The 22443-nt window shown below is 36.0% G+C and overlaps 1 protein-coding gene across 9 annotated transcripts in view; it reads right to left on the bottom strand.

Annotated features, from left to right (window-relative positions):
• The window catches only part of LOC136043363 (LIM domain-binding protein 2-like), a 53052-nt gene that overhangs the window by 4730 nt on the left and 25879 nt on the right, over positions 1-22443 (bottom strand). For 5 of the 9 annotated variants that reach the window (XM_065728301.1, XM_065728455.1, XM_065728505.1 and 2 more), the window contains exons 8-12: positions 20993-21199; positions 13441-13564; positions 9502-9635; positions 4810-5058; positions 1232-1359 (exon numbers count right to left, since the gene is read on the bottom strand). In XM_065728301.1, the coding sequence (XP_065584373.1) occupies positions 4831-5058; positions 9502-9635; positions 13441-13564; positions 20993-21199 (693 nt within the window). In that variant the 3' untranslated portion in view covers positions 1232-1359; positions 4810-4830. Of the gene's footprint in view, positions 1-1231; positions 1360-4809; positions 5059-6822; positions 7054-9501; positions 9636-13440; positions 13565-20992; positions 21200-22443 lie in introns of those variants that run through there. The other 4 variants (XM_065728600.1, XM_065728671.1, XM_065728708.1 and 1 more) reach the window with 4 other exon arrangements.

Genomic DNA, 22443 nt, shown 5'->3' with positions numbered 1-22443 from the left:
CTATGGGCTAATATTTACTAATTTTCTCCGAACTTTTCAAAATTGAAAGGTTCATTTACAGCTAAATCACGCATCTCGGACCTTTCAATGATTTTTTGGTTTTTTATATTTTCCAGCATTTATTTTGGGAATTTAGCTTCACATTACTTGAAAGTCCAAAGCTTCAACTCTAGGGTGAAGCCATCTAGAATATTTTGAAAAAGTATTGGCCAAAAGATATATGTAAAATATATTTTTCCAAAGTAATGAAGTGACATATAATTCTATACTAGAATGTAACGACTAGTCCGAAAATGAACTTAGCTTTACACCCAACATTAAATTCGTTTGTTATAGGCTAATTATTTATTCGTAGGCCTAATAATTTTTTCAAAATAGTACTATGAGACATGTTTATATGCCAAATTTTGACGCCGAGTTCAACGGTAATGTTGACTTGGTCATCCTGTGTCAACTTTAGTTGCTATATGCTGTTTAATTTGCTATAAGCTCTGATTTTCTTGCCAATATTGTTGTGAGTCCAGATTATAATGAACCTACGAAGCTTTGTTTACAATGAAGGTGGTAAACCGACGCGGGAGAATCACTCCCAACAGAAGCTGAAAGCCCAAAATGCTAACATGATTTAAAACTGGTTATTATATGAAGTACGGTACATCTATATAAAAATACTTATGTATTTTTAATCAAATGAGCAAATAAACATTGAATTAGGAAGTGATATTAATACACATTTTACGAGACAGTCCAATATAATTCGTCATCCGCTTGCTATTACCCATAGGTCTCAATTTTCTATTCGGCATCTAGGACCCTATGCATGGAATTGTTTACCTACGACTTTAAGAATCATAGATAATTTTCGTGAATTTCAGAACGAATTAAAGCTATTTCGCCTTAATATTTATGGTCTTGATAGTTGAGGGGACCTTAAGTGGAGCCAAGATGCTGGTTTTGTTTTAGGCGATACTAGTCAAGTGGTCTTAGTTTCTTTTTGTTTTGTCTTTTTTGAAGCGTAATCCCGTATCGATCGAAATGCATGGTAATTGGATTTTTTCTTTTCTTTTCCTATTCTTTTTTTTTATTCGTATGTGTATTGGGTTATAAGCCCAAACAAGCTTTGCTTTGGGGCATTTGCTTGTTTTGTTTTTTATATTAATAAACCCATATTTCTCTCTCTCTCATAATCTAACAAACCTCTCCATGATAATAGAAAAGAACTGTGACCAACCTTGCCCGGGGTTGTGTATCCAGAAGGAGGAAGAGGACACCGACCACTGCCATCTGATTAAGAAACCCAAAAGCCACTTCTTCTGGTTTCAAAACTTGAATTACCTTTCTTAGAACGGAGGAATGGAACTGGAATAAGCAACAAAGAGGAAAAATAAAAGAAGGTTCCAGAATGATAGATGGCAGTTAGGCAAGAGGCAGTCAAAAAATAAAAAAAAATAAAAAAAAAGCAATATTTGAGTCAGAACAAAATGCTTCGCTTGGACTATCTATTAGGGTATTCTTTAAAATGACATTTTCAAATTTTATGTTTGAAATCTTCAGTTAAATATCTGTTACATTCTATAGGCTTTCAAAAAAGCACAATTTAGACTTTATTGGGGAGAGCGTGGATTTTATGGAGCATGAGCCCCATAATAGCCTATCTAAAGTAATATCGGATTGTTTATTGTATTGCAACAAGCCCTCAGCTTAATTCTTAGTAGAAATATGATTTTTCAGACAGAGGCGCTAGGGGATAAATAATTTTCTTTCCCTCGGATTCGCTTAAGCCTATCAGAATAAAAAGAAGTTCCAGCCTCACCCAGCCCCCCAGAAATATATGTTGACTTTAACTTTAAAGCTGACATTCAGCTGCGATACCCTTTGCGTAAAGGACTGAAGTCTCAAATGAGTCAAGTCTATAAAGTCTTTATCCTGTCTACAACAACCTTAGTTAAGGTTTAGTAATATCAAGTGTAGCTCAAGTCCTTAAGACATTCCTCCAGAAAGACAAAAATTAAGACAAATCAAACGGTATAGCTATAGACGGCCTCCAGCAAAATTTTGGGCCCAAAATACCATTCTTGAGTTTCACTCTCCCTTTCGCATAAAATTCCACTAGTATACTCCTATTAAGTGAGTAAGTCATTTTGCAATATGATCAATCAGTAAATAAACACTGAAATGAAGAAACTTGGTTATGTAAAGTTTCCAATACAGTTCCTATAATTACCGTTCATTTAAATGCAAAACATAGCTTGTATTTATCTAGGAGCGATATCAAAACTGGGAGCAAAACAATTGGAGAAAAGTGCAACGAGTTGACAAACCTGTCAATCCTAGTTTCTGGAGACAAGTGACTCCACCTTCTTAAATAAAAAACAAGACTTTTCAAATGAAAATAAAGAGTGTCATTAAAACTAACAACAAAATACACTCTTTAGTATATCAGGGGGGTTACCCCCTCCTAAACCTTCCTCTCCTTACGCTAAAATTGAAGTTTCTGTCCCAATCCTTCAAGAACGAATGCTCAAACACAAGAGTCGTTGAATTTGCACATAAAGTATTTCAAAAGTAATATCAAACTTTAGCACACAGAACGGGCAGTACAGGAGGGTGCAGTCCCGTTATATATAGAGCAATTTCAATTTTTTTAATAATTTATTGTCACACTTTAAGTTCTTTTGAAAAAAACTTGTTTTTTAATTAATAGTTAGAAACAATTGAAAATGCAGAATAGCCAAGACTGAACTTGAAGCGAGTTTAAAAGAATAGGAAGCCTTTGAGCTGAGACTAGAATAATGGAGGCCATGGTAATGAAAAGACTATCAAATATAGGCGATTCGAAAAGCTCAAGAAAATATTTTTAATGTTTAAAATAGGAACTGTCTATGGATAGTTTAAGGTACTCTCATGACTGGCCATCGGGCAGGTATAGAGGGATTTTTTGGGGGCGAGAGAGGTATGCTGGGTGGACCCCAAGCCGTCCTTCCCACCCACAGCTACGTCCATGCCTTCTTACTTCATATCAATCAATATGATATGCAAAAACTGTGCTTTGCCCCCTCCCCCTTTCTAGGGCCCTGAGAAAAGAAAGACAAAGATGGTTAGTATTCGTTTTACGGATAAAGGATTACATATTGAATTACAGTCATCCATCTGAGACCAAAGAAAGAGCAGATCGCCGCCAAATAGGGTGGTAAGAGGTTGTAAAAGAGAATTTAAAGGAATTCCAATTCATTTAGGACGCGGTAAAGATTGAAATTTGAGTGAAGTTGTGGCAGAGGAAGAGCATAAACAGCCTAAGGCGGCTTGAGGTAGCACCGACATGTCAGAAATAGTATAAACTGACTTTAGGCCGATTCCTGTTTTCGGTGAAGAAATCCTAGCACGGGCAACGGAGCCCTAAATTGGATGATGATGCTTACTCTAAAAGCAGCCACGGTCAAATTATGGCCTATACCTTTACCAAAGGAAACAAAGGCGATGGAAAATATTTCCAATTTCCTAATCAAAGGAAAATTCCATTGAGCAAATTTGAATAATACTCCACCTGGTGCAAGGCACCCTCCCCCCCAACCAAATCAAAAAGATTCTACCGTTTTCTATATTTGAAGCAAAATTCACAAAACTATATATATTTTTTTTTAGATTCTGTACCTTTTACAATAAAGTAAGCTTTATACCTTTTTTTCGAAACTTCTTAGAAGCCTTAAAACCTATTTCAGTAGAGGAAGCAATAGGATTGTTCCTGACTATCTTTTTGGTGCCTTTCAGTGCCACACTACCCCTTTTGACTTCGCATACAACCCTATTTGACTTCGCTTTGTAATTTTAAGATATGCATTTGGTCAACATGGTCAAACATCCTAAAAAAATATACATACTTAAAAATAATAAAAAAAATATATACCTAAAAACACCTACGGAAGAGAGGAGACGCCAATGCTAAGAAGTGTTACATTTCAAAAGAAAACTGGACAGGTAAAACCACACTTAAAGTACAATGATGTGGTAATTTTAGTCCATTTTATTAAAGAAACGGGAAAGAACCATATCCCCTCCAGTTCCAGAGCAAAACTGATATGATGATATGGTGATATGATGGAGAAATTTGAAACTTGATTTTCCAGAAAGGATTCATCCTTCTAGTACAGAAACTTATTACAATTACTATAACTACTCTTACCAGTATAAAATAAACGCTCGTCAGTAGTCATATCAGGCTTATTACTAACGCTAGTGCAAATACCTATTATACCATTCCCAACGCTATCAGTACTCTCAAAATACTAATATATTCTGCAATTTCTCACTGTCACTCCTATGAAAACTAATCGCAATAAAAACTCCTTTTAAGGCTACTCATCGAATGGCCGATTGTAACCCAACCTTCCATATTTCTACGTTCAGAGCTGCAAAAACAGCGACCACTACGCTTACGGTGACAACTGCAACTACCTTACTACTACGTCTACGTGAACGTATAAACAGGTTTCAAGGACTCATTTAGATAATAGTTTTAAATGATTAATTTTGGCATTGGACCTATGATTCAAATCATCATTGTCTATTTGGACTGGAGTGAGTATTTATTATTGAATGTTTCTACTACCAAAGGGATGATGGTGCTTTTTGAACTGTTCTGCCAACGGATTCGGAAGCATTACAGACATTCAGTAGACAGTTTTATTGTTCTTGAAATATGCACCCTTTCTTAGAAGCAGCGCATTAACCCGAAATAAATTAATTTTAGGGCACGGAGGGGGGGGGGTCGTAGACAGACCTCGAGACATAACAAAAGTAATTTATTCTTACATTATCAGTGAAAAAAAATAGCTACTGGCTAATAGTGGGACTTTTTATCCCAGGATCTGATCCAGGGGGTTTTCGGTCTTGTTGCCAAGGTGCACTTGGGTCTCCATAAAGGGCGTGGTTTATACCCTGTTCTTCGAGTACGCCAATATTCAGGTTGTGTTGATTATTCTCTAAACGGGCGATTAATCTTTCATCCTCCTCACCAAATTCACCACCCATCAATGATGGTTCACCAACAACCATTACATCCTAAAAAGATACAAATTAAATACACTGAGAAATAAACGCAGCAGCAAACCTCTCGAATACCAAACAAATATCAGAACATGATTGTCCAGATTTGCTTTGCCAAATTATATTTTTTTTTTAAGAAGTAATTTCTTTAAAATGTGGCACCAACAATATCCATAAGAATATATATTAGTAATTTTTATTTAGAAAAAAGTATTAGATCTGAGCTAGAAAATCCGTAGCTTGTCGGTCAAGTTTTGCCAGTGAATCTATCAAATACCTTCTGGCTTTCGCGCTTACAAAGAACATAATTGGCCTTATCTAAGATTTTTGCATGAGAGGGGTCATTCAGGGATACTCACTCCAAAAGATGGCTTCCCGTGAACCATTGTCGAAAATACCAAGTATACCAAAAATATATATATTGGTATACAAGTATACCAAATATACCAAAAATACCAAGTATACCAAAATACCAGCTGATCTGAAGTTAGGAACGTTTCACATAAACCTATAACATCTCCTAATTGTCAGTCAATTAATTTTATTTTGAGAGGAACGCCAGTTAATTTTATTTTAATAAAATTAATAAAAATTATTTAAATTTTTATTTAAATAAAATTAATAAAAATTTAATAAAATTATTTTATAAATAATTTTATTTTGAGAGGAATTGAGAGGAATGCCAGTATTTGATCTAAATGATTAATTTATTCCGTGCCCAAATTAAAGGTCAAATGCTATATGAGACTTGGGCTGTACTCAGAGACATAAATACACTAAATGGGCATTTAATTGTTCTCCCATAGAGTAAGTCACTTCGAAATAGCCCTAGAAACTCAGAATTACGATCGAATGAACCTTTTTCCGACTCAAAAATATTTGAACTTGACTCGAAAATACCAAATAATAAGCTGAACGAAATTCCTAAAGGGGGAGTAGATAATTTCAAAGACCACAAAGCCTTTCCATGACGATAAATAAAAGTTCAAAGAGGGATAAAATCCTTTCGATTGATTGTGATAAATTCCGCCAAAAATACAAGATATTTCGGTCACATATGAAGTGACCGTCATCAGTAGAAATACTCCTGATATGTTAAAATCTAGTATTTTTGCAAAATTTATCACTGTCTATTAAAATATTTTTTTCCCTATTTGAACTTTCATTTGTCGAGAAGGGAGCGGAAAGCTACACTCATTAAATACGCAACAAACCCTCCCAACAACTCCGAAAAACAGCTCACCATAAATCGAAAATCATCAGCTAAAATACTTCTTATGAGAGAAGGAAGAGATTTCAAGGAATTTTCAGCGAGAAGGGGCTAAGGGGGCTAACACTTGAATTAAACGTCTCTTTCTCCTAAAAATGTTGAAGCCCAAACAGCAATAAACATCACATGCATAGAAAGACTATTCTCTATGCTCATATTCACTATGTAGTCATATAATAGTCAATAGTCATATCACATGCATAGAGAATATGACTATTCTCTATTCTCTAGATTGAAAAGACTATGATGTAGATTAGATCCAAATAGCTATTTTCATTAATGCAACTAGAAAGATCCCTTATTCCAGTCCCGATAATGTCAAAACAAAACTATTCGAGGATGGAAATCCTTCTTTGTTACAGAAGAGGGATTACACTTTTCCCTACGGTGCTAACCAAATATGGTGATTCCCTACGGTGCTAATCTTGTTTCTCTTCTGCCTCAGGGTCCCACACTATCATCCTGACTTCATTTTCAGAGCTAATCCATCAAAAGTCATTGAGCCTCACCTCACAAGAAGCCAGTTCTCCGAGCACCAAAATCGATCAGACCTAGTCCGCCATCACACGTGTTTGAACTAATTCGTCTCTCCATAAACCTTCATTCGCGGGATTAAAAACTACCACTAGGTTAGTGATTCATAAGCCAAGTTTTCTGAATATGCTTGCCCATTTTATGCTTAGTTCCTGAAACGTCATTGGTGCCAGTCCATTAGAAGTGGAAAAGTACTATTAGGGTACCTATAAAACCAAATATTTAAGAGTAGAAAAATTCATCTTAACAAAAGCGTGGTATCCGATAAAACAAGGCATGTTCGTAAGAATTTGAAAGATTTGAAAGTACCATTAAGATTGCCCATTTATCTCAATCAAACATGAAAATAATGATAGCAATACTGCATTTTTAAAGTTTAAAGTCATAAATAAAAAATAAACATTAAAATATGCATTAAAAAGTCGACTGTTTAAAATAAATCCAAAATTAACAAACGAATGACTGTAGAAATTTTTATAAAATTACCGCAGAAGGCTACGGCAGCAATTAGCAAAAATTGGACCGAGAGGGACTGGTCCTTTCCCATCACTTTCAGCTCTTTTATTAAGAAAACTAGAATTTTCAATTTCCAAGCAAATGAGCCACCTCAGAAAATCCTATGATTACCTCTTCGAAACAAGGTTGCTGGAAAGAGATCGAAGAAACTTAGAGATTGAATAACTAGGGGCTATTACTACTAAATAACTACAATATCCAAATAAATGGAGGCTGTCCTCCTCAGAAAATTCAGAAAAGTGATTCCATGGGGTAAAAAAGGCCAATAGCGTCTACATAGAACTTGACATGACCCCTTATCAGGAAAGTCGTACATTAGGTATGTTTGCTGTACCCATGACCCCCTTGGTTCAATTTCAGATATTGGATCTCAGACGGCATAGTCTTATTATTACTAAGGATTTTTATAAATTAGATATCCAGAAAACATCCAATCTGCTAAATAAATCCAGAAGACCCCCCCCCCTAAAACGACAGAAGTTTGTTAGTTACATTTTCAAGCAATGTGTTTGTTGTTGCTTCTTCGCTGCCCAAAAAAACTAATCGCATTCCTCACAATGGTCATCAATTTCAAAAACAAGCATATTTAAAACAAAAATAAAATAAACATAAGACATATTCAAAATTGGCAAGTATTACTAAGATTTTTTTTACAATATAAATTTTCAAAATTAAAATAATAAATTTTACTAAACAGGGAATTAAGACAAACAAATCCTAATTCTTGATCATTTGACATGCAAGAGCACATTTTCTTTGTGTTGCGCAAGCCTAACATGGGCGCCCATAAAAGAGGACGTTAGCTCCCCTCCTTGCTGAATGACGCTACCTTATATTTTATATTTGTGTTTTGAGATTTGAAGTTTTGACATTGGAAGTGCCAATTAGACCAGGTAAACCCCCCCCCCAGAATTCAGCTTATGGGCGCCCATGGTGCCTAAGTTACTAACGAAAAACAAAGTCCCCAAAAACAAGAAAAAAAAAGCCCAGTTTCTGGAGGTAATGGTCAGTAATAATAACATCAAGCAGTCGTTAAAATTTCAAAACTAGATCACTTAATGTTATCTTTCATTTAATGTGATGGGGAATCTAACAATCAAGTTTGACAGGTGTCCTGATTGCAGGAAATTAGGGACGACTTACCCTTATTAAGGATCAGATCGTGTTTGGACCCGGAAAGGGTAAACAAGGAAGTTTAATCTTGCATTCAAAGTTTCGTTGAAATCCAACAATCAACTCTGCTGTATATCTTTATGACCCGACACTCCTTATCCCCAAAGTGATAGGATCGTATGGTGGCCCCAAAGACATGTCATTTTATTATGTCATAATTAACATTATGCTATTCATAATGACACGAATTCAGGTTCCACCTTTTGCCACTAATGTCAAATAAGAGATGGTTTTAACCAATTACAACGCTGTGAAATAGACATATTTGGCCAGCAGACACGTTTAAGTTCTGATAAGTTCAATGAATTCAAATCGTTGTTAGACTCCTAAGTTAAAAAGCAAGTAGAATAGTTTCCTAAACGAACTGATTATCTTTATTTAAACAAGAGGATACGGACATGAAAGTCCGTTGAGTAAACGTTCAGATTATTTTTATAAACATTAAATTATTATTTATGAAAATTCAGAATATCATAATAATCTCTCCATTTTTTGAGAGGATGATCGCAACCAGAAATATGCAGAGCCTTTAAATTTGTTATTAGAATCTTGTTATTAGATCTTGTTATTAATTTTGCTGTTAGTAGAATTTTGTTGTTACTAGAATTTTGTTATTAGAATCTTATAGTTATTAGAATCTTATTGTTATTAGAATCGTTATTCTAAGAATCATTAGACGCGTTAAAAAGCAAGTTGGTAGATTTTAATCTGCCCCATTTCCACATTGCTTGGAGTTTTGAATTTTTCTTTACCTGTTATTGAAGAAAACAATTAAATTCAATTGAAATAGATTCTTATTTGATAACCTGTTTCTAGGTTTGTGAATACAAGGGCAGAGCAATCCATTCCCCCATTAGATTAAGACAAATATATAGATAACATTTAGTGCACCTATCTTTTAAAGACATTTAAACCCAATTCCTATTATGGTAAAAAAAAAGGATAAAATTAGTAGAGAATCTTGCCTGGGATGATAGAGCAAAATTTGGGCCAGGTGATTGCTTCTTTGAAGGTGGAGCTATTGGGTTTGCTCCAGTGCCTGCACCAGCTGAGTTGGATCCTTTTCGCTTTCGTCGCTTATTGGGAGGTTTTTGACTTTCTAAAATAAATAGGTGATGTCACAGTGGTTGCTCAAAGGATAGATCGTATTCAATGACAAAATCCAGAAATGAATTAATTAACAGAACAATAATTTAAACTATTATGAAAAATTATTGAATTTTATATACTATTATTTAAAAATAATAATAATAACGAAATATTAGCAAGAATAATTATTTTCTTTATCTTTCTTCTTCCATGATCTATAGTCCAATGGATTGAGCCGTGATATGTTTTTTCTCCCATATGATGATATTCACTGGATATAATGGACGAGTTTTTGTCTACACATGAAAATAGAAAGCGGAAGAGAGGGGTGTGAAGGAGGCGACATTAACGAATATGATTTAAAGGACCGTTCCTATTTCAAGAAAATAATTGACCTAACATTGCTCTGTCTTCAAACACTCAGCTCTAGATAAGAAAAAAATTGACTATAAAACCTCTAGGGGAATCAAGCGCTTTTTATGATAGGACCCATTTGAAACAAAATACCACTAATAGCGTTTAACACATTCTTATTCTCACAGGCTGAGTTGTCTTTTAAAGCTACAGAAACCTTAAAATCAAGACAGAACTATCTTGAAAACAATGCATCACCTTGATTAAAATAAATAAAATAAAATAAAGGTTTGGCCACAAGAAGAAGCTTGTCAAAGTTAATTCGTATAGAGATACAAATTGATCAAAGATTTTACACGCAACATCCATGGATCACATACATTTGAACTACTTACATAATCCACTGGGACAGTTACTAGACTTACAATTGTGACCCTATATGAAAATTCTAATCATCTAATCGTCTATAATTTAATTCTACTTTCTCTATATCACCACATCTAGCTGCGTGTGAGCCAATAAAAATCATGCTGGTTAGTAGTTTTATTTTTACTAGTACTTCATTCAGTAATTGTAGTCATAACTGAAAATTTTAAACAATACAAAGTATTTTCCTACACGAGTCTGGTGCTTTAGACTAATGTCTCTTTAGTTAAAACTTGTACCTTATGCTTGTCGTTAGTCAGCAAATTTTAAAACTTCAGTAGTACGTTTTATTTGAATACAAACTTACTTATCCATCCACTAATCCAATATTTGAATTCTGAAGGAGAAATTGAAGGCTGTATTGAATGAGGAAACATGCCTTTATTTAATGTCCTTTTTTTACTTTTGAACCGCGTGATTTGATTTTTGAACCGCGTAATTAACAATACTTTCTTTCTCCGAGGACTTTTTTTTTTAAGAGTACTTTCTACGAATCTCATTAGCAGTAAAGTTTCTCTTTCGATGCCCTGAACAATATCCTGAGGCTATGGACCGTAACTTGGTTGGTTAATGAGATATAATACTAGGACATACAAACGAGCCTCGCACCTCAGAGGTTTGGGTAAGAAAATGGTACTTAGGAGATTTTGGGAGCAAATACTATTTGTGGCACTTGGTATCAGATTAGACTTGAACTAAAAGCCTTTTTGCTAATACTTGCCATATTCAAGTGACAGGCAGAAAAGCTGCTGGTATAGATGACAACAATACAGTTCTTCTAATCACCAAAGTTAGATCAAGTAAAGACACGCAAAACCATAATTCAAACAAATAACCTGGTATACCTGAATTTCGCATACTTACGTAGTAATTAGAGCACTGATTCTACTACAACTACTAACTCACTGCCACACCTAACCACATGATGTCAATATAGCTTCACACACTCCTCCTCCGTGCCAATCTCTATAAATTTCCCTCTTTATATCCTCTCAACAAGTCCCAATTTCTTTAAAATCCTTTATTACGACCTCTTCAATCCCATTCGGGGCGATTTAAGCACCATTGACGCACTTTAATTTTTAAAGCGCCCCCAAAAGGTCCCAATTTCCTCATAACCCTTTTTTACGACCTACTCCAATCCATCTATCTCTTCGTGACAATCTATCCAAATTTCACTGTTTACATCTTCCCACGAAGCCCTGATTTCCATAAAACCCTTTCTTAGGACCTCTTCCAACCCATTCCGGGAAGATCTGTTTCTCGTTTGGCCCAAGATGGTTGGCAATCTTTCCTCCTTTATCCGCAGAATGTATCCTACTCATATAAGCCTTTCTCTCATGATAACCATAGAAAGCGGGATAGAGCAATGACAAAACACTTGAAAGCCATGTCCTATTTCCCAGGAGGTCAAGTAAGGCGTAGATTCAAAAGAGAATCAACTACAAGCCAAGTTTTTGCATTAAGTTTGACTGAAAAGCAGTATCCTTTTCTGGATATAGCCAAGAGCAAGAATAAAGATACCTCCTCTTGCACAGAGGTACAATAGGGTCAAACTCAAAAAGGGCAATCCATTAAATTGGATTAGTAAAGGGGGAAAAATACGAAAAAAACTGGCTGAAAAATCATATGAAGTTTTGCTGAGACCCAACAACCTGTTCTTGTAGATATCCAAAAATGCGTCCCCTCCCACTTAACCTAAAGCTAAAATTGAGCTTGAACACTAAAATATGCAAGTAAGGCAGTAGTTCTTATTTTTTCGTCAAATTGGCTGAAATTAGGTAAACTGTTGCAGTAAATCATGAGATGAAAATAATTCATGACTCCTGACCTTTCTCCATAGAGGTTATATTGTGTCCTAAAATCTCAAATATATAACTGGCATATGACGTCAAATCAAATTTGGATCCAAAAATCCCTTCTGGCAGACGTTCTTATAACAAAATTCTCAAAAAAACCTCTCCCTTTCCATCAAATTTAAGTCAGAGCGCTATCCAAGATTAAATATTTTACACAAAAAAAAAAAACATATACAAAACATGAGTGCCACTTTCACAGAATTGCTTCCTGAAAATCTTAAATGGAAACAGAAGTTTTACCTTTGGTTCTCACAGAGACGGTTCCAAATTGTTTACAAATCTAACATTACCTAACCCATAAACATGTATCTAAAAAAATGACACCATTTATTCCCAAAGAGACGGTTCCAGATTGTTTACGAATCTAACATTACCTGACCCCTAAAAATGTATCTAAAAAATGACACCTTTGGTTCCCAAAGAGACGGTTCCAAGTTGTTTACAAATCTAAAATGACCTGACCGCTGAAAAATACTGGGATAGTTTCGTTCGACCTCTTTTCATTTTGTTTATGAAAGTAGAAAAATAATTTTTGTCTGGCAAATTACTAAAAATTCTACAAGCGTCAGAGCAACATTTATTTTCCGTTTCATGATCCCTAATGAGAGAAAAAAATAAATATTAATCCCTTACTATTATCAAGATACAGATCAATAATGATAAATGCAAAACAATAGCAAGTAAAAGAAAAAAAAATAGTAGAATTATTCCAAAACATAATAGGTTAAATAGTTCTGAAAAACAAAATTATAATTTCAAAATCAAAAATTTCTGAAGAGTCTGGCGAATCTTCTATTATAAACGTGACACCCTTTAGACCTCTCTAAAAAAGAAAGAGAAAAAATGTGACTTCATTGCTTTACAGACCCTGTTGTAGGGTATGTGTTTTCATATACCTAAAAAAAGGAGAAAAAAGCGCAAAGTAATCAAAAATTAATTAAAAAAGGAAAAGAAGATTTAACTAACAATCATTTCTTCGCAACTAAATTTCAACGTAAAAATTAAATTTTCAAACAGAAGATTTTCCATCCCAAGGAAGTTTTTTTGCTAATAGAATCATTCAGTAATTGACAAAATTATACCCGTATTTTTGTAAAAAGTATAATTGGAGACTAAATGAATGAATACTATAAATAGTTGTCAACAAAAATACAACAAAAGGATATAAAAATTTACCGGGAGGTGCTACCACGCGTTGCCACTTCTGATACAATGTTGTTTTCAGACAATCTCTTGGTCCTAAGCCATAGTCTTTATGTCTTGACATAAGTTCCTGCATTGGTTTTAAAATGACGCACAACTAAAAATATAAAAAAAACGAAAAATAATTAATCATTAATTAAAAAAGACAGGAGAATTAAATAACAATCTTTTCTTTGTAAATAATTTTCAAAGTAATAATTGGTCGATTCCTGGATGTTTTTTCCAATTTGGAAAAAATCTAGGGTTAGCCAAATGGGTAATATAAGTTAGAAACTACGAACGAAGCGAGAAGCAAATTTTGAGCTTTCAGCGCTAGTTCAATCTTATTCTTAGACTTTGGGTTGAGCTGAGTCAAACAGGGTTTGATTTAAATGGACATTAAACAACATGAGCTTTGAGTTAAACGGGGGTTCAGTTGAAAGAGGATTTAGGGCAACAAGGGTTCTGTTAAATGGGGTTTAGCTGCCCAGGGAATTCAGTTGAACGAGTGTCATTCAAATGGGATGGAGTTAAATGAGGGTTCAGTTGCACGGGGCCCAATTAAATGGGGTTCAATTGCATGGGGTTTCAGTTATATGGGACTAAGTTGCACGAGGATTCAGTTGTACACAACCATCTCAAGTCTACTACCTCTAACTCATTAAGTATTCATGCCTACAAAACATTATACTTAATGAAGAGGCAGCCCACAATAAACAACTTAGCTAGGATTTTATTTTATTTTATTTATTTTTTTAACCAAAAAAGACCACCAAGACAAAGAAAGCAAAGGAGAATAATCCGTTAAACAAAATCCACTAATGACACTAATCATTAATCAAAGTCCAATCTGGTATCGTTTACTAGGCAATAATTCCCTCAAGGGGCGGGGTGCTATTCAAGGCTAGCTTGCAGCACCGTCTGGAGTCAAGATTCTGGTGAGGAAAACCCGTAAAAATTTTATGCTGACGCCACTATAAGGCAGGGTTTCTCTTTCAAGATAGGAACGGAGGAAGGAACTTGTGACAGAGCTGAGACCCCGAACCCTCTCACCACACCGGAACAGCTCCATACTTTTATACCTATCCTCCCTACGACATTCGTCAGTAGGGGTATATAATAAAGTGTCCTTTGAAACATGGCATGGATACTTACTCAACTTACCATAAATTATGCATGACTTTGCTGTATATTTTCTAATAAAAAAGATCATGAGAAGGTCTAGAAAAAGAAGACGATACCATCGGGGACTGACACTCCCAAATTTTCAGTTGAGCTAAGAGTCAAACATGGACGTCCCATATTGCCCTCATTATTCAACAGCTCAATAGATCAGATAATGATTAATGTCCTGAGAAATTACAGTAGAGCCATCTTTGGACAACTGGACGGTTTCTTCAACCTTTGACAGACTTAGATTTTGCTGAGTACGTTGCTTTGCTGGAATCCACCCCCAACGGTCTGCAATACATGGTTGATAGTGTCTGTGAGGCCTAAACAGGTATTTGTCATCAACGAATAAATATTCGTCATAAATACTGATATTTGCTAAATAATCAATATTGCATCAATATCAACATTTGCTAGATATTTAATACAAGATACAAACATCATCATTATCGATAATTGCTCGCAGCTAACTAGTGCATAATAACATAAGCTATGATTGTGTTTTGAAATATTTGCTTGCTTTATCCCTAAGTGGTTTTAAGAGTTTCCTCTTTTGATTATCTTTTTGCTTAAATTTTGGTTTTTCTTTTTATTATATTTCGTTCACTCTTTCGTTTGAATATACTGAGCTGAATAGCTGAATAACCATATATCTATCGATAATCGCGCAAGAAAAACCTAATTAATTCTTTCCTCGTATAAAATTTCGTAAGGCATATAAACCTAAGGTATGATAAAATAGACGATTGTTACAAGATAAAGGTCACATATCGAACCGACGCACTAGCTTTGATTGAGCATAGAGGTGTGTAGTTTTCTATCAGACACTTCAAGAAAAAGGGATGAGTCATATAAACTTGGGAGTTAACTCAGTTGATCATAAACTAAAAGCCGTTATTCTAATCATTTAGGCCAATCCTGTCTTTTGCTTTTTTTGGGGGGAGGGAGGAAGGGGGTAAATGATCCAATTTATTTTTCCCTATCACCTTTGGAAAATCCCCCCTAGCAACGGAAGAACACTTTGAGACGAGCATTCCTCTAGGAATACTCAAAAGATCCAAAAAATGCAGTCCTCCAGAGCCTCAAGGACGATGGCCAAAAATTTTGCTATTGTCCCATTCATCAAATCATTCGCTAATTAAAAACACTACTTCAGGAAACAAAACAAATAGCTTAAAAAAATTATCAATTGACATTCGACACGTTTATTTAGATATATATTTTCTGTAATTTTGAATGCTGTAGGCTTTAGGGCGTTCGAGAAAGATAAGGCGCACCACTATAACTTGTCATAATTTTCGTTCGCTTCAAGTTAATAACATAATTTAAATATACAAACCATTTTATATAAGAAATTGTCTCGCAATAGAAATGTCCCCATAGCCACCTCCTTAAATACAATTTATTCATAATAATTATTCCACACAACGCTCTTGTTGTTATTTTATATTGATTTCGCAGTGAATACAAAACAAATTTTAAATATGATGAAACATTTATTAATACAACTAGCTTTGTGAGTATGTGTGTATGTATGTGTATGTGTATGTATATGTATATGTATGTGTGTATGTATATGTATATGTATATATATATGTATATGTATATATGTAAGCCCTATAGATAGGTAGAGTTGCTCCATAGGAGGCTTAGGCCAAGTAGGACCTTGTCCCAGTGGGGCCCATAATAGAAACTGGGAAACCCTCCCCTGGGGGTCATAATTTCAGGTGGAGGAGGAAGAAGGCCCCTCAAATGTACACTCAGCAGGGCCAACTGCCGTGTTCACGCGTCAGATGAGTTACAAACCTTCTCCCAGTAATGGGTTAAATTGCATGGTGAAGCAGAACACCATCGTGGGAGGATCCTCTATAGGAGGACAACTGCGGCAGGGCGTAAGATCCAGATTTATGGACAACGGCCTCTGTAAAGGGCTGCCTCGACCCTTTCGGGGTACCTGCAAGACTGGGAAACTTGCGGTCAATTTTTCCCACTTGAGGAGTGGCGCCCCTCGAGGAAATTATAGCCTAGTAAACAACACAGCACTCGTACGGGATTCTGATTATTGGATAATTTTCTGGGCTTGGTTTGTTTTGATGGGCGTTTTCGGGCTGAAAAACCTCTTCCTAGCTAATTTATCTACTATGGGCTGCCTCCCCGTAGTAGCATAATATTTGTAGGCATGAATATATAATGAGTCGGAGGTAATAGGCTTGGGACTGTCTGTGCAGGATTTCGACTCTTGTTGATAGAAGAGCATCGCCAAGTGCTGAAAACCATGTTGTGACCAAGATGGGCCCAGGATTGCACAAAGCCTCCAACTTACTGGAGGTCCCAGGGACTTCTTGCTGTACGGTTCTAAGCCGGCTTAAGCGCTTCGGTGTAGACTTGAGAAGATATGTTGGTCCCCATCCTGCACTGGTATCCGGGATCACTGCTTTTCTTGAGGCCAAAATAATTTCAAAGATTTAAAGAACATGAAAATTGGAACTTGGAATGTTACGACGTTAAAAAATGACTATCGCATCGACATTTTGACTGACGAATTCAGACGGTTTGAACTGGATTTATTAGGAGTTTCAGAAACTCATATCCCAGGGGTAGGAAGCATGAAATTAGGTGACATAGAATTTGTTTACTCAGGAAGGAAGGATGGGGTACATAGACAGGGAGTAGGGCTCATGATGAATAAGGAAGCTGCGAAGTCTTGTTTAGGCTGGGAAGGTATTAATAATAGAATACTAATTGCTCATTTTATGACTAAAAAGTTTAGGGTATCAGTTATAGTAGTATATGCCCCCATTGAACCAACTGATGGAGATACTAGTGACTCAGATGAATTTTACTTACAGTTACAGGAGCAAATAGACAGGGTACCAGGTAGAAATATGGTGTTTTTGCTAGGAGATTTTAATGCCCAGGTTGGTAGAAATAGGGATAGATGGTATCCTAGCCTAGGTAATTTTGGTGTAGGAAAAGAAAACAGTAATGGCTATAGGCTTTTGCAATTTTGTAGGTATAACAACCTAGTTATAACCAATACGGTGTTTGGTCACAAAATGGCCCATAAGTTGACATGGTATTCACGTGATGGTAAGACAGCAAACCTTATTGATTATGTTATTGTAAACAGAAGACTAGCAGGATCAATACAAGATACTAGGGTGTATAGGAGTGCCGTTATTGATGTTAAAAGTAAAGATCACCATCTAGTAGTGTCTAAGGTTAATTTAAAGCTGAAATTTCGGAAGAGTAACTCCCTCCCGGAAAGTTATGATGTTGGTAGACTTCAGGATGAAAATTTGAGAAAAAAATTCCAGGAACAGTTGAGTACTAAACTTGAGGGTTTAAAATTTGACAATGTGGAAGATGGATGGAATAATTTCAGAAAAACAATTTGTGAAGTTGCTAATGGTTTCCTAGGGAAGAGTGCTAAGACAGCAACTAGGAATATTAGTGAAAAAGCTTTAGGTTTAATAGAGAGTAGAAGGGGTTTGTATAAGAATTATCTGAGCGATAGGTCGTATGAAAACAAAAGGAATGTAAAGAAAGTGGAGAAAGCATTAAAATATGAACTAAGGAGATGTGAAATGGAGGCGATGGATAAAATTGCTGAGGATCTGGAAGATGCGGCTAGACGGCATAATAGTAAAATATTATACTGGCATGTTAATAAATTGAAAGGGAGTAGCCGATCCGGACTAGTCCCAGTTAAAGATAGAAATGGGGTCACAATTAGTGATAAGGAAAAAGTTAAAGAAAGATGGGTGGAACATTTTGAGAATGTGCTAAACCGAGATACAGTTGCAGGAAAAGATATAGATGAAAATGAAAAAGTTTGTGATACCTTGGATGTGAAGGAAGATTTGTTTAGTGAGGAAGAATTAGCGACAGTACTAGAAGGATTAAAAAATAATAAGGCCCCAGGTGCTGATAGTATGATTAATGAGTTCCTTAAATATGGTGGCTCTGAGGTTAGGAATAAGCTACTGAAGATTATGAACATGATTTTTGAAAAAGGGGAAGTACCCAATGATTTTAGGAAAACCTTAATTAAACCACTGTATAAGAAAGGTGACAAGAGTGAATGTCGGAATTATCGAGGCATTAGTCTGGTCTCTGTAGGTAGCAAATTACTGAGTAATATGATACTTTTTAGACTGAGACATGCTGTAGACAAAGTTTTAAGGGAAGAACAATGCGGTTTTAGAAAAGGTAGAGGATGTGTCGACCATGTTTTCACTCTTAGGTTAATAATTGAGAAGTCCCTTCGTTGTCAAACACCTTTGGTCCTTAGTTTTATCGATTATGAGCAAGCTTTCGATTCTGTTGATAGAACAGCGTTAACAAAGGTCTTATCGTTATATGGTATACCAGAAAAATACATTAAAGTGATTTGCGCTATGTACGAGAATAATACTGCTGCGGTTAAGGTAGGAAATGAGGTTAGCAACTGGTTTTGTATTAAATCAGGAGTTAAGCAGGGTTGTGTTCTATCCCCCTTTATATGGATCATTTTGATGGACTTCGTCTTAAGGAGCACAGGAAAGGCAATTGGAGACCATGGAATCAAATGGGGAGGAAGAACGCTCCTGGACTTAGATTATGCTGATGATTTAAGCATATTAGATGAAAGTGTGAGCAAAATGAATGAATTTTTAGAGGTTTTACGAGTTCAGGGTGCTAAAATAGGCTTGAAAATTAATGTTAAGAAGACTAAGTCACTAAGGTTAGGAATAAGTGAAGATGAACAGGTGACCTTAGGTAACGAAAAGATTGATCAGGTTGGGAGCTTCAGTTACCTTGGTAGTATTATTAGTAAAGATGGTGGGAGCAGTGAAGATGTTAAAAGTAGAATAGCTAAAGCTCAGGGTGTTTTTTCACAGTTAAAAAAAGTTTGGAAGAATAGAAAGATAAGCCTACAAACCAAGATTAGAATATTGGAAGCTACAGTGATGACAGTGGTCAAATATGGCTCTGAAGCATGGACACTCCGAAAAGCAGATGAAAATTTACTAGATGTTTTCCAGAGAAATTGCCTACGGATTGTTCTGGGTACCCGGCTGACTGACCGTATTTCAAACAGTAGGTTGTACGAAAAGTGTGGTTCAATCCCGCTTTCTGGGGCTATAATGAAAGAAAGGTTGAGATGGCTAGGCCACGTTCTACGGATGAAGGATGACAGATTACCGAAGATTGTCCTTTTTGGCCAACCGTCTGGGGCTACACGGAAAGCAGGTCGTCCTTGTCTGGGTTGGGAGGATGTCATAAATAAGGATTTAAAGGAAATGGGAACTTCCTGGGAGGGTGTAAAGAGGGAGGCTTTAAATAGATTAGGTTGGAGGAGGAGCGTGCGTAGCTGTGTTGGCCTCAGGCGGCTTGGTGCTGCAGTGAGTTATTAGTAGTAGTAGTAGTAGTTCTAACTGTACCGACAATTATTATGATTAATACAAAATCCAATATTTAAGCAATATAACAGGCGTCAATTTGAAGAGGGTTGTACACGTAGCTCAACATATTGCAGGTATACAACTGTCTTTTTCCTGTTAGGTTATCGGTCCATTGAAAAATTTCGACATTCCAAAATGTGTCAATGAAACAGAACAGCATATTACCTATCGCAGAAGTGTTGTTGCATATTGAAAAACTTGAATTGAAAATACAAAGGGTAGCTAGGGGTCTATCGGCAGAACTTAACCTTATTACCAGATTGCATGGATGAAAACCAAAAGAAGTGCTTAGATTCGGTAACAAACGCGACAAAGTACCAAACGGAAAGAGATTAAGAGTTTGACAGCATCAACACGAAATAAAACGCACTAAGTGCTATGGTTGTTGCAGTAGGTCAAACCTATTTAAGATAGAACCAAAGCCCCCAGTAACCGGATTTGTAAAATATATTTTGAAAAATTATGGAGCAAACAAGAATTATCACTTGAAGCTATTTTTGTAAACAGAGATCAATTTTAATTTCACTAGCTACCAAACACCAATTCTAAGATGATCTGCGGGATCGTCTGCTCGGGCTCCATTTTGGACTCGGACTTGTCCGTTGGACTCGGGCTCGGACCATCAACTCTATTTTGATTCAATCCATCGGGTTAAATAATTATTTTCTTTAAAGATGCCTGGTCTATTTCCAGATGTTTCAACACCAGTACGATTTCTCCCATTCTCTAACATTTTCCACATGCTTTTCTTTTTTTTACTCTAAAAACATGCGAAGTGGTGGATTTTCGTTTTATGCTGTTTATTTTATATTTAATGCTTTACATGTGCTTCACATAAGCATGTAAAGCATATTTGCATATCTTTTACATGCTTTTATGCTTTACATATGGTAATGTGGAAACTTCGAATCAAAAACATAAAGAATTACCCGCAAGTAGTTTAAAGTTGCTGACGTTATGCCTTGTCTAGTAATATTCTTTGTAAGTTGATCTAACAGTGCGGGATCTTGAGAGTGCATAGATAACACACTTCGAGGGACAAATTCTCTGTGCATCCTTATGGCAAAATGCCAAGCTTTGATCCTCATTAGGTCATCAAAGGCGAATTCTAGTATTAAACGTCCTTCGGTGCAAACCTAAAAAAAATGTATAAAATAAAAAATGGTGTAAAACAATACACAAAAATGGTGTAGTAAAATATATTTTACATGATCAAAAGTTACAAAAGGAAAAGTATGGGGATACAGCACTAGACTCTTTGCTCCAAACAAAACGGCACCGATCTCCGTTTCATAGCCCTTCCACAAAAAGTGCAAAAGGGGGTCGGCGGCCATCTATCCTGTGCTTTCCTATACCCTTCCTATTTAGCTTCCTTAGATTTATTCAAGTACCCTTTTAGAGCTGGATCAACTCTGTCTGAGCTTACAGAGTCACAACACCGTCCTCTGTTACAAACGACATAATCGGTGTCCCAAGGACTAATCGGTGGCGGCCAACTATCCTGTGATTTAGTATACCCTTCCTATTTACCTTTCTTTGATTTATTCAAGTACCCATTTAGAACTGAATCGACTATGTCTGAGCTTACAGAGTCACAACACCATCCTCTGTTCCAAATAACATAATCGCTGACTCCAGGACTCGAAAATCTGCTTTTAAAAAGTAACAGGAAAATGCAAAGGGTGTTTTTAAGTATAGTCCGTTTGAAAATAAGTACTCACCGAAAGATTATTTCTAAAAAGTAAGTTTATTTTCAGAATGTACATACACTGCTCCAAGTTTTGAGTTGCCAAGTTTATTCAAACACTTATCATACATCTCAACAAATTTCAAAGTAACCTCTTCATAAGAAATTGCCGACTGCTCCAATAGCCAATAATTCACAGCCCCGTATTTGTGTCGCCATCATCATTGTAACGGTTGCCAACTGAGATATTGCTTGAGGTGGAGAAACGGATGATAATTACTCGGCGCAAGATCAGGACTGTAGGGTCGAAGGTTTGAAACTTCTCAACCAAAACTGTCGAACAAATTTTGTGTTTGACCAGCAGCATGAAGTCTTGCATTGTCATGAAGAAGGAGAGTTCCAGTTTTTTTATTTATTTTTTTTTCGTTCTGCAGAGCTTCTTGAGGGTTAGGCAGCATGCTTCTGCATTGATAGTGGTTCCTCATTGCATGAAGTCGACCAACAAAACACCATGCCCATTCCAAAACCCCGACGCCATGATTTTGTGCTGGCAGAGAGCCTGTTTGGTCTACAACTGTACAGGGGAGTGTTTATATTTCCATTCCATGTTTAGTTGACTCGATTTAGGCATTATAAGCGAAACCCACGTTTAGTCCCCAGTTCAACCAGTTGCCATCTTAGTGGCAGCCGTTA

The sequence above is a fragment of the Artemia franciscana genome, chromosome 1, assembly GCF_032884065.1.
Source record: "Artemia franciscana chromosome 1, ASM3288406v1, whole genome shotgun sequence".
Classification (NCBI taxonomy): Eukaryota; Metazoa; Arthropoda; class Branchiopoda; order Anostraca; family Artemiidae; genus Artemia; species Artemia franciscana.
This window is presented reverse-complemented; position numbering and strand designations above follow the sequence as displayed.